This window comes from Erpetoichthys calabaricus, chromosome 4 (assembly GCF_900747795.2).
Source record: "Erpetoichthys calabaricus chromosome 4, fErpCal1.3, whole genome shotgun sequence".
NCBI classification, from domain to species: Eukaryota; Metazoa; Chordata; class Cladistia; order Polypteriformes; family Polypteridae; genus Erpetoichthys; species Erpetoichthys calabaricus.
This window is the reverse complement of record NC_041397.2, coordinates 232868125-232881261: the sequence shown is the minus strand read 5'-3', so window position 1 is coordinate 232881261 and position 13137 is coordinate 232868125. Positions and strand designations below refer to the sequence as shown.

General features: G+C 36.2%; 1 protein-coding gene across 5 annotated transcripts in view; it reads right to left on the bottom strand.

The window, feature by feature from the left end:
* Positions 1-13137, bottom strand: part of fat3a (FAT atypical cadherin 3a) — a 547007-nt gene that overhangs the window by 480037 nt on the left and 53833 nt on the right. For all 5 annotated transcript variants that reach the window (XM_051927171.1, XM_051927172.1, XM_028800422.2 and 2 more), the window contains exon 2: positions 2649-5957. In XM_051927171.1, coding sequence (XP_051783131.1) covers positions 2649-5940 — 3292 coding nt within the window. In that variant the 5' untranslated portion in view covers positions 5941-5957. The remainder of the gene's footprint in view (positions 1-2648; positions 5958-13137) is intronic.

Here is a 13137-nt window from a genome sequence, read left to right as displayed (position 1 = left end):
TTGTAATTTACTTCAACATTTAAACAGAAATCTATAAGAAATACTTAAGAATAATTATTTTCCACATAATAACATAACTGACTGTCAGTCATCCCTCACTCCACCACCACCAACATGCACAAAAGCTGCCTCATAAAATCAAACCAAGATTTTATATGCAGTATCAAGTGTGGCATAGCATAATACACTAGTGAGGCCTGATATGGAGTACTGTGTACAGTTTTGGTCACCAGGCTACAAAAATGACATAGCAACTCTAAAAAAAAGTCCAGAGAAGAAGAACTAGGATGATTCCAGGGGGATGAATTATGAGGAAACATTAAAACAGCTGAGCCTTTTCAGTTTAAGCAAAAGAAGATTAAGAGGAGACATGATTGATGTGTTTAAAATTATGAAAGAAAAAATTAGTACAGTGGATTGAGACTGTCATTTTAAAATGAGTTCATCAAGTACTTGTTACAGGTAAATTTCACACAAATGTTAGGAAGTTTTTCTTTACACAGAGAACCATAGACACATGGAAGAGCTTGCAAAGTTGTCTGTTACAGTCATCTTCACAGCTATTGGTAAACCAGCAGAAAACATTTTACTTTTATTATTAGATAATGGAAATGATCATTCTTCGTAAACTGACATATACCAAACTAGAATGTGCCACAGAAAACGCTCACTGGATCAGACCAGTCAATAGGTCTGACTTGGCAATTGACCTGTGAACATATTCATCATTCAGGCTATACAACTACTATTAAATTTACCAAAATCATCAGCTGTGAAGTCAATCTTACAAAATCACATGGTACAGTCCATTATTTAAACTAATTTAAAAAATATTGTATTTAGGACTTAATAAGTAAGAGGTTTTCAGTTCTATTAATCAAATATATCTAGTCAAGGCTGATCTTTCTTACAATGACCAATGAGTTAAAGTCAGAACGAATCTTCACCAACAAGTACTAAGTCAATTTAAAAAGCTGCATGTTTTAAATATTCAGCACTAAATATACATTTGTATTATTTATTATGTTATTTACATTTTTTCTCACTTATTGTTTTTTAACATATTTAGGAGATTCAAGAAACCACTTGGCAAAATATAGTTAAATCTCACCTAATGCTTCCACAATATATGTAATTTTGAAAAGCAGTACATTCTTCAATATTATATATTTTATTATTCATACAAACAATGTAAACAACATGTTATACTATTACCTAAAGAGATAGAAAAAATGTGTGCAAGCATTATTACAGCAATGTCGCAGTTTAATTGTGGAAACACGTCTTTGCGTCCTTGTTGACCTTCCCTGCAAAGGAAACTAATGAGGCCACCTGCAGACTGTATCTGCAGGGGTCCAAGTCACTCTGTCACAGCCATGTGAAGCAATTAATTAATTAACAAATAAGCAAGACAAAAAAACAAACACGGATGTACAGTAATCGTATTATTTTAGATATCCATGAAACATTTAATTATCCTTAAATATAATTCCCATTTGACTGTTTGTAACCGATTTCACTTGGTTTAATGATAGAAAATAAAAGTTTAATAAAACTTTACATTTTTAACATGCTTCCAAGGTTTCTACATATATTCATCTGCTTTTTTTGCCAATAAAATACTGAAAGAGAAAATGTTCACTATAAATGATGTGCCCGTTTGTTCGCAAAAAATTGACAGGTGATTGTGGTTGCAACCCTGTTACTTGTTAAAAGACAGGAACACTGCTGGAAGTGCTGCCAATCAAATAAATAAATATGATCATAATTAGAAATATTTTGCAAGTAGTCGAATGAGTATTATTATATAATTATTTCCTTTGATAATTTTATTGTTACTGAAAAAATAAATGGAGATAAGAATTCAAAGTCAATGATTACATGTCACAAATAAAAAGTGTCTATGTACCTGAAAAGAAGTTGCAGATGAATGAATTTCAACTCTTTGGATCACCTTGATCACTAATGATTCCTAAAGCAGACTCCCTGGATTGGGAATTTAACCTTTTAAACCATACCCACAGAATACTTTACTCCCTATTATGAACACCTGTCAGTCTTTTTTTTTTCTTTACACCCGCGAGAAGCAAATATGTTTCACAAGGTTTTATAAAATCCTTTGGGTGTAGAACCTTTCTTTTATCTGCTCAATTTACTTTTCATTTTTTAATTCATTCTCAAAACAAAAACACATTTTATGATAGGTAAACTCTAACAACTCCTATGGTTTATTAAAATAAGAGAAAAAATATAATGCATGTAAGGAAATGTGTGGCTGTTATGGTCTGTTTGTCCTCTAGTTTTGACCTCAATGGAATATCTTTAATTCAAATCAATGCACCATCCCTATACTGACCACCAAACCCAAATTAATAATTGACTTCAACATATATGGGTCAATTCCAGTTAAAATACTAAAGGGTAATTCATACCTCTTCAGTAAAGTTAATATCTTTTAAATAATTTTTGTATAAATCACACATATTCATCTATTGTAAAGCAGAAAATTGAAAAACATGACTATAAAAATTGTACAATCCCAAGTTATTTAAAACACTACAAAATTGCTAAATTACAACATTATTATTTAATCACACAAGTAATTCTCCATCTGAAGTGTTTAAGATTCTTTCAGCAAACTCACTTACCTGTCTCTTCATCAATAGTGAATCTTCCAAGTCCACTCCCATCCCGAATGGAATACTGGATCTCACCATCTCTTCCAATGTCATCATCCCTTGCAGTAACCTGAAGAACACTGGTACCAATCCGGGCATTTTCTTTCACTGATGCCATAAGTGCAAAATCCAAAAAGTAAGGAGCATAAAAGTTTTCATTAACATCCACCACTTCTACCTCCACAAATGACACAGAAAGGAGTGAAGTGGGACGACCTTTGTCTTTTGCCCGCACTGTTAGATTATAAAATTGTTGTTTTTCATAATCCAGCTCTTTCCCAAGACGGATCACTCCACTGGCTTTGTCAATCTCAAATCTTCCATTATAATCATTTGCTAAAGAATATCTAACCTGGCCTCCGACGCCCAAGTCTGGATCTTGGGTTTCCAGCCAGGCTATGACTGTGCCAATAGGGAGATCTTCCAAGATCTTAGCACTGTAGCCATTTGGGATAAAAATGGGTGGGCAGTCATTGATATCATCTAAGGAAATCTTCACGCTAACCACTGAGTACCTTTGGTGGCCCTTCTCTGCTTTATCACGTGCCTCAACTTTAAGATGATAACTTTCTTTTAGCTCTCTGTCAAGCTGTCCTGCAACATAAATTATTCCAGTAGAGCTGTTAACTGCAAACGGTGTCATGCTAGATATTATGCTGTAGGAAATTTTCCCATTTGGCCCCAGGTCCTTGTCAGTAGCCTCAACCTGAACAACTTCTGTTCCAAGTATTGTATTTTCAGGAAGAATAACAGAGTAGCTCTCCTGTAAAAACTGGGGAGTGTTATCATTTGCATCTGCTATATTGACTGTTAATAGTCTCCAAGTTGCTTTCTGAGGTGAACCAAGATCATAAATGGTTATATTCAAAAGATACCGATCTACTCTTTCACGGTCCATTGGAATTAAGACGCTCATTAAGCCAGACTCCATATTAATATCAAAACAGCTATCCTTATTTCCATCAGTGATTACAAACATTACCTGGCCATTGAAACCGGTATCACCATCCCAAGCTTTGATCTGATAAACACTGGCTCCAACTGGGAGATCTTCCTGGACTGAAATTTCGGATGGGAAGGACTTGTCAAACTGTGGTGTTTGCCTGTTGACTGAATACAGATCTATAAAAGCATCTTCAATTTTCGGAGCAGTGTTAGCTTTAGCCTTCTTCATGAGTTTTTCTGCAAGTTTTTGGGCAACTCTTGTTTCCCTACAGCTGAAACTTTTTGAGGACACTTTGCCATGAACAATGGAAATGTTCACAAACATTGGGTCAGAAAAGTTCTCCCCATCAGTGGCTATAATTTTTAAATTAAAAACCCCATTTTTGACTTTGGCTGTGATCAGTGGCTTCATCAGCAATAGAACCCCAGAGTCAGGATTCAAGTCAAAGAAACCTTGCTCATTTCCAGAGAGGATTTTGTACTTGACAAGTTCCATTTCATCAATGTCTATTGCTGAAACTGTTGTTATCTGTCCACCAACAGGGAAATCCTGGGAGATAACCCCTTGGCAGGCAATTTTTTCAAATAGTGGCTTGTTATCATTAACATTTTCCAGGTGCACGGTGATATTAACTTCACTTTCACGTCTATAAGGTGACCCCCAGTCTGAAGCCCTGACCACAAACGTGAAACTCTCTGATGATGATTCAAAATCAAGCTCACTGTCAATGCTAATAGCACCCGTAAACTGATTAATTGCAAATGGCAGTGACTGAAGAGTGGCAATACTGTAGGTTATATATCCATTTTCCCCTCTATCACTGTCTGTGGCAGAAACAGTCAAAATATTTGTGCCAACAGCTATACTTTCATTCACAAAGCATTCATATGATGGTTGCACAAAAACAGGAGTATGGTTGTTGGCATCCTCCACTGTTATACTAACTTTGGTTTTCAATTGGGTTTCCAGTTCCATTACTTCTAGCTCAAAGTGTTCCTTTGTCAAGATATCAAATTTTTGGGTGGTAGTGATTAGGCCAGTAAGAGAGTTTATTGCAAAAGACTGAGAATCCTCACTAGGACTCAGTCGATATTCCACATCAGGGGGCTCAGGGGAAAGTTTGACTAGAGCCACAGTAACTCCAGGTGGTGAAACCTCACTAAGCTTCACTTTGTATTCCCTTTTTTCAAACTTAACTTCCACAGGTTTGGGTCTGTCAACAAATAAATGTACAACCTTTACTGCTGAAAACTTCTGTGGGGCGCCTTTGTCCTTAGCCTGAAGCGTTAAATTGTAGCCATAAGGAAAATGATCCCAGTCCACTGTTTTGGTTGCTTTTATTCTATATTCATTGCTCCCAGACACCTTGACCAAACGAAACTGATCCAAAGGGTCACCAGCCACAATCGATAGAGACTCTATTTCTCCATTTGCACCCTCATCCAGGTCTTCAACCATAACAACTGCAAAGGTAGGATCTATATCAAGAAGTGAGGGGGTGTGAGTGACAGTTCTTAAAGTGGGGGCATGCTCATTGATACGTTCAATGTGAATAAAGAGTTTGGCTGTGCTGCTCACTCCATTGTTCCCATAAAGCTTCATTCCACGGTCAACTGCCAGGATTTCCAGGTCATATCTGTTTTTCTCATCAGAGTTTAACCTGCCACTCAAAGAAATGATGCCACTGGTGGGGTGAACGGAAAAAGTGTCAACCTTTTCCTTGAAGAAATAATAAAACTCTCCATTGGATCCAATGTCAGCATCTGTTGCCGTCACTTGAGCAATACTAGTTCTTAGTGGGGTGCTCTCAGCTATCGTTACAGAGTACGTCGTGGGTGAGAACAAAGGTCGAAGGTCATTCATGTCTAAAACCTGTATATTCACTTTAGTCCACGCTTCCAAGTCTTCTCCTCGAACAGAGGCTTTTATATTGAGCAAATAATTATCCTGAATCTCACGGTTCAAAATGGCTGAATTTCCACCTTTAGTCCTAATTCTGAGAAAACAAAAGTCTCCCATTACAAATTCCTCTGCTTTAAAAAAGCCTTCTTCATCTCCTGAAATGATTCTGTACTTTATATCCCATGAGCGATGCACAATGGTAATTCCCATTTTAATTTTACTGTTGGCATAGGTCCGCGCAGCAGAGTTCTCATAGACGGTGGCATTGTAAAGTGGATGTGTGAAGTGAAAAGTGGGCAAAACAATGGAGTCCTGGAGGCCCTGGCACCAGCAGCACGCCAAACAGAGAAACAGGAGGGCAAGGCGGAGGAAAAGGGCCTGTGTGTCTGCCCTGTGGCCCATATTTAACGCCATCCCATCATTCTTCTATCCTGAAATAAAGCAGAAGGGGAAATTATGTCACCAGAGACAGCCAGCCAACAAAGAGAAAGTTCTGTCTCATAAAGATAAACTGCAGTATAGAAGCTGACCCCTCCACCAATAGAGTGACAGCCTCCTCATTATTCATTTGATCAATAGCATGGATCCGGCTCTCAAATTGTCAGGTTGCTAGGCAACAAACTTCAGAGTAAACACTTGTTCTCATTTGCATTATTTGGCTAAATAAGTGTCCCAAAGAAACAAAAAAAAATCTATACAATAATACTCTACCATGAGCCTGTCTAAAATGTTTCCATTTTTAGAAATGGAAGCCCCCTGAAATGCAAAGCACACATACAGTTTTCACTTTAAATGAAAAAGCTGTTTATGTTAATTACAATGTGGTGTAACAGCTCAACATTTCATTTGTTACTTTCGTTTCACTTTAAATTAAAATGCTAATGTGTAAACATGAAGAACATCAATTTGCAGTAAATGTCAAGTTACACAAATGATGGATATATAGTGGAGGTCAAGTACAAAGAGAGGTTACACTGCTATGAACAACTGGAGAAGTCTGAAACATTCATGTCAAACTATATTGGGCCAGCAAATTGACAAGATTCACTATTCACAACTTTGAGCACATATGTAGTTTCCCTTAAAAATGCATGAAAAATGTGAGAGAAAATTTTTTTTTAAAAAGTATGTGACCAAAATGATGTGCATCTCAATTTAACATGTTTGTCAGTGGGCCTTGCAATGGGATGGCTCCCCATCCTGGGCTGTTTCCTGCCTTGTGTCCGGTGATGCTTGGAATGGCTCTGCAGCCCTGTGTACCTTGATTGAATGATGCAAGTTTGGCAATATTATGTTAGGGATGGGTATAATAATAGCCCAAAAAATTCAACAATAAATAGTGTAACACAACTACAAGAATGTGACAAATGCTTGTTTAAGCAAAACATGTCAAGGAGGTGCCCCTCTAGATTTTGGGAAAAAGCGTTAGCCATTTTGCAAAGGTGTTTTCACCATTTAAAAAAGATCTTGAAATATCATCGAAAACCTATGCAGTTATCACTGCAATTCTCCATTAAAATTGCCCAGACCATGGAACATAGTTGCAGTTACATGCCCTAATGTTTTTATTACATTTTGAAATTACAGATACAATGCAACTATGTAAGTACACTTGTTTTTGGATCAGTGATAAATTGTTACATTGTAATTATATTAACTGTGGAATAACAATGACAACTGAGTAATTAACTATAACATTACTTTGTACTACACAGTAAGTACGGAGTAATAACTCATAGTTACACTGTACTTATACAGGTAATAACATGGTAGTTGCAGTGTAATTATGGACACTTAATGTAAAGTGTTACCCATTACTTCCATAGGCAAATAATGCCACACCAGTAACTTCAGTTACTTACTGCACTGGTCTTACTGCTTATTCTTACTGATGAGGAATGCAATCCTTTTTTAAAAAGCGACACGCTGTATGTGTTTTCACATGTAGATATAGTTAAAGACAAAATTTTGTAAATATTAGCATTTTTTCTGCAAGTAAATGCACAATACAAAAAAAACACCACTTGCCATTCCCCAACAAGTACAAGTAGCACAGTACAGAAATGTATCCAATATTGTCTCTGTCATCTCAACCCATTACTTTATCATTCTCCTTTATTTTCATTTGCACAGAATCAAAACATTTGTGCCTTTGTTGTCTATGCTACACATACCACTCTTAAACCACCACACCATGTTTAATTTGTAGACTGGACATCTCCCTTGCCTACAGCATAACTGCTCTAGTTTTGCTCACAAAGGCAACATTCTTGACAATTCAACTGGTCATATTACTCTGAAGCACGGATCAAATTGTAATTCAAAAGGTGTGGTCTATTTGTTGCTATGTCCATGCACATTATTGTGTGTGGGTAAAATGTTTAAGAAAGTTAAGTCTGGTATGATCAAGCACAAACTTAGTATCTGTTAACCTAATACAAAACATTTCTCTGTCTCATCACTTTACAGAGGCTAATCATATTGTACTTCAGTTGAACTACTGTAGTTCAGCCGATCTTGGAGGCTGCTTTCCCACATCCAAGAGGAGGTGATTATAATAAGCATTTCCTATGCCGCAAGTCATATTGGTTATTCACATTTAACATGCAGAGTCACAAGGAACAAATTAACAGAATTTGGGTGTTTTTGATAACATTCACCATATACCCTAATTTGGTCATTTTTACTTTTGCATTCACTCCTGTCTGATGATTACAAAACTGACTCACAATTGCACTGTTACAAGGTCTTTGGACTTGCAATAAATATTACAAGTTAATCTTTCTCCTTTCAAATATTTACAATGAATTTCAATGAAACTAAGTTTTTTTATATGTTTGTTCTATATTTTCCTGTATATATACAGAAGTTAATAAAGCTATTGAAATAATCATAATGTGCATGTCTTTTTCCATACAAACAAGCTAAAAATCTACTTTTGCCTTCATACCAAGTTTGACCTTCTTAGGATTACATAGTACATGTTTATGTAGACGACAGACAGAAAAATAAGGTGATATATTTTCACATTTATAATTATCCTTCTGGCGCCCTGCCCAGGGATGTGTTCCTGCCTTGCGCCCTGTGCTGACTGGGATTGGCTCCAGCAGACACCCGTGACCCTGTGTCAGGGTACAACAGGTTGAAGAGTGACTGACTTACTGACTAATTATCCTTGTAGTATTAACTTCGTTGACCTGGCTATAAGCAAAGTCTTCTTAAACATATACATTTTCATTATGTGTAACATTCATATAATGATATGCGTATTAAAGAAATTATGCCCAATCTATCAAGGTGTAGAAACATCCCAGTGATGATCAATAGAACAATTAATGTTAATGATTTTAGCACAAGGCTGCAATATAGCAAAATGTGAAAAAAGAGAAGGGGTCTGAATATTTTCTGAATCCACTGTATATCAGCACACACATTCTTATTGCAGCTTACTTTATGAGTTAATTTTCTAAGACATCTTTTTCCATCATTGTAGGGAGTCAAAGCCTATCCGTTCCAGTTCAAGTTCAAGTCAATTGTCATGTGTACAACTGCAAAGTGTGCATAGTATAATGAAATTCTTACTTGCACATCTAGTTAGAACAGCAAACAATAATACAACAGCAAAAAAGACACATACATATACACACAAATAATATTCATATCATGCATGCAATACGTATATACACACACTAGGAAACACCCCAGGTAATTCCACTAAGGGTCCCTCCACTTCTTTCATGCCCTAACAAGTGTGTTTGACAGTGTTTTGCGCTTAAAGTGTATTGACCTGAGAATAACCCAAAACCCAATTACATTGCAGAGGTGTATGTAACACTTGATACTGTGCAGATGGCACTGCTGTTCTTCTTGTTCTTCAGTCTGTACCATAAATCAATGGATCTATATTGAAGTTGACCTCTCTCTTTTGTATTTGTGGTAGTGTCCTATCGTTTCATTATAATGTTTGTTGTTGGTGAAACGGCTCCCATTTCTGGTTTGCTGCAGAGGTGAGGTTGTGGATCGTGTTGTTGTTCATGGCATAATGGTATGTAGTTGACACATGTTTAATTACCCTGTGCTGTGTGCCTCATTGTGAGCACACTGCACAGTGTTCTCTTTCTATAAGTCATGGCGCATGCACTCACAGCTCTGTTTTATTTGTCAGCTATTGTATGTCGTCATGCCGGTGCTTGCAGTGAGAAGGACCCGAATCCCAATTATATGGCTGAGGTAGCCAGCACATCCAACTTACAGGTTGTGTTATGTGTATCAGAGCATAAGCTCTTGAGTATGAGCAAGATTAACATTCAAAGCCCCATATTTCGTGAGCTTTTATGTAAGAGATGGACAACCCTTACCATTTTATATATATAATATACATATATATATAAATAAACAATATATATTTGCAAGTATTTTGTTGATATACTGTATATACAGTGTTTGCTATGTTTACTATATTGTTAATATGATTGGCTGTTCAGTAACTTTATGATCTATGGAATCAGTACAAATCAGGAATAAACCTAGGAAAAGAAGCTAGCCAACCACTGGTTACGCTCACTCATTCAATCAACAATGCTTCTTCGTAATGAGCCAATTTAGAATTACCAAATAACTCACAACTTTGACATGTTAGAGGAAATAATTATATCATATTTTCACACTAATGTTATTTTGTTATATTTGTGATATCTTTATTGTTCTGGAGTCGACTCCATGGCTGCCTGTCACATGAAGCTTGTCTTGAAGGAACCCCTCAATATATGAATTGATTTCTCCATACATTGCTTTCACTTGTATATTTCAACATAGTACTAAGCACTTCAAACATTTATCATAAATTTTAACTTTTTACTTAGAATGTAAAGTAATCCCTGGTGTTTCCTTTCCAGCATAAGGATATAACCTAAAAACTATAAAGAAATAAACATTTTTGCAGTACTTCTTAAAATTATGATTTGTTAAGACAGTCAAAAAATTTAAATTCTCTAAAAGTTCTTGCAATATGTAATATGACAATTGCATAACTGTACCCCCGACATGTTGGCACAACAACAAATCTTAATCTATTACCCTTCAATGGATGCAGATGCTCCTCAAATGTCTGAAATTTCAACTTGGAAGTATGCAGCAACATTGAAGAGGGTTCTTGGCAAAACAAGGATTACACTCAACATTGCCATGCATGCAGCTTCGGCACTTTATGTGTAAGAAATGAGTAAAGGCCAAGTTCATTCACAGTAATCTGTTTGACAATCTGTTAATTCAATGTCTGATTTAAGAACTGACTGGAATATTGTCATATTGTACCTATGATATAATAGTAATGCATTTCAACAAATACACTTGAACAAGTCACCTTAACTTCTCTTAACGTTCGAAGGTTTTTATTTTCGCAAGCCACATTCTAAATGATACATTTTTTGCAAATTATAATGGACATTTTAAAATTCCATTTTAAAAAAGTAGTGGATTTAATTATTTCCCATTACTTTACTTTGACATTAGTCTGGATTTAAATTAAAATATTTTCAAACAATACTTTCAAAGCATGAATAACAGAGACAAATTCACGAGTATGCATATTATTTCCATGTTCAAATGGGCTTTCCTCCTACATCCCTAAGTGTGTGTTAGGTTAATTAGTCATTCTAAAGTCACTCGGTGTGAGAGAGACTGAGTGTGCAAGTTAAACAGTGTGTGCGTGTGTAAGTTTTCTCTGTAGTGGACTAACACCTGTCTGGGATTGGTTCACACCTTTTGTCGACTTATTACAAGTCAGGCAAAGGCTCTCCACTGCTCTAAACTGGATTTGAAATGGATGGCAAAAGAATTACACAGCAAATGAGAAACCACATGTAGTAATGTATCAAACCCCCCACACCTTAAGTCCCCAAATGCCATATTCCCAATGCAGTTGTATTCTTGATATGTATGGGTTTATGGTGAAAAAAATCCCAGCATGAAGCATAATATACATTTAACTGAAAGGTATAATATCTGTCTCCTTTATCATCTTCACACTGGAGTTATTGCCTTGCAAAAAAGATAAAAAACTCTTTCGTCTACAGCGAGGCATTGCAAATATTAAAGTTTATCCTAATTCTCAGTGTGATTATTTTAAACATTTACTGCAAAGCAATGAATGCTTTCCCTGTGAATGCTTCACAGATAAGTAACATTTAGTCTTATGTGTATACTTAAGTCTTACAGCACTTTCCTTGCAGAGAACTAATGAAGTTAGTGATACATTATATATTACTGTCACTTTGTTGAAAGTAACTGCACTGTCACAGCTTCAATGACCTGTGGCCGATGAGAATTGAGGGAGTTTGACATACAGCATGTGGAATATCTGAAGACAGGGAAACACAAATCTGGCAAAAAATTAAACGGAAACAGTAAGAAAAAAATGAGGCATTCTCTTAGGTAAATAAAAGTTCATTGAACTCACAGGCAAGCGATGGCTTGTCCTTAGAGAAACTTACAGAACTGCACTACAGTTGACCCTTGAGCTTGAAAACAGGGGAGCAGGTTTCTTTCATTCTATCAGACTAAAACTGCAAATGGAAGATGATTACTGTATAGCATGTATGTTGGATTTGACCTGGATGAATAATCAAGCTTCAAACAATAATCAGTGTGTGACTGCAGTGATGGATGTACTCATTGGTACCATTCAGGACCTAGAACAAATAGCTTTAATTTTTACAGACAAAGGAGGGTTACAGATAAAAGTGCAATGCTGAACAACAAACCATTAGGTTTACTTCCACATAGCAGTCACAAAAACTACCCTTGGGATGTTTGCAAACTAGCCATATCTAATGAAATTATCTCCAGTGCACCCATTCAGCTTCACTCTTCTGCAGCAGTGGCCATTCTTTTCCCTACTAGCAAGCTACTTCCTAATTATGTACTAGTAGTGTACAGGGCTGTCTTTGGGGGATACATGATGAATTATTTGGTTTCGGCAGGACCCAGGTCAGTTTTCATTCTCCCTGCTTTTAAAAACCTTCTAACCTTGTAATCCTGGATGTCTCATTTTATCATTACAAATGGTATAATAAGCCGGCTAGTAGAGGCCCTTCCTTTATATGCAGAAGACACCAATCATGCTCTCCTGATGTTTACCATCTTTCAATTTTATAGTCCTGGTTGTTTCATCTTCTGTCTACAATGAAGGTATGACAGCATTCAGATCCTGTCATACTTTCTAATTAGACTGTAATTTTGCTGTTTCTATCCTACGAAACTGTTGTACAATTTATTCATAGGTCTTTTGTCCTTGCATCTCCCAGGACTCAGATGGTTAAATAACATATAAATGAATATTTTTTGGAACAACACATATATAGCACTGATTTCATTAATAATTGTTATGACAAGAAGGTTCTACCCTACTACAAATACAGTAGTAACCTTAGTTGTAAAACTAACCTGAAAAAGAAAGCTAGAAGAGCTCACAGAGACTTGCTTCACTCACAAAGTTTGTGTAAACTATAATGTTTACTTCAAATATACATATATGTGTGCACATATACACATATAATAAGCTTATTCCATTACAAAGAATCAGAGCCAGTACTGTCAGTATGGAATACAAAC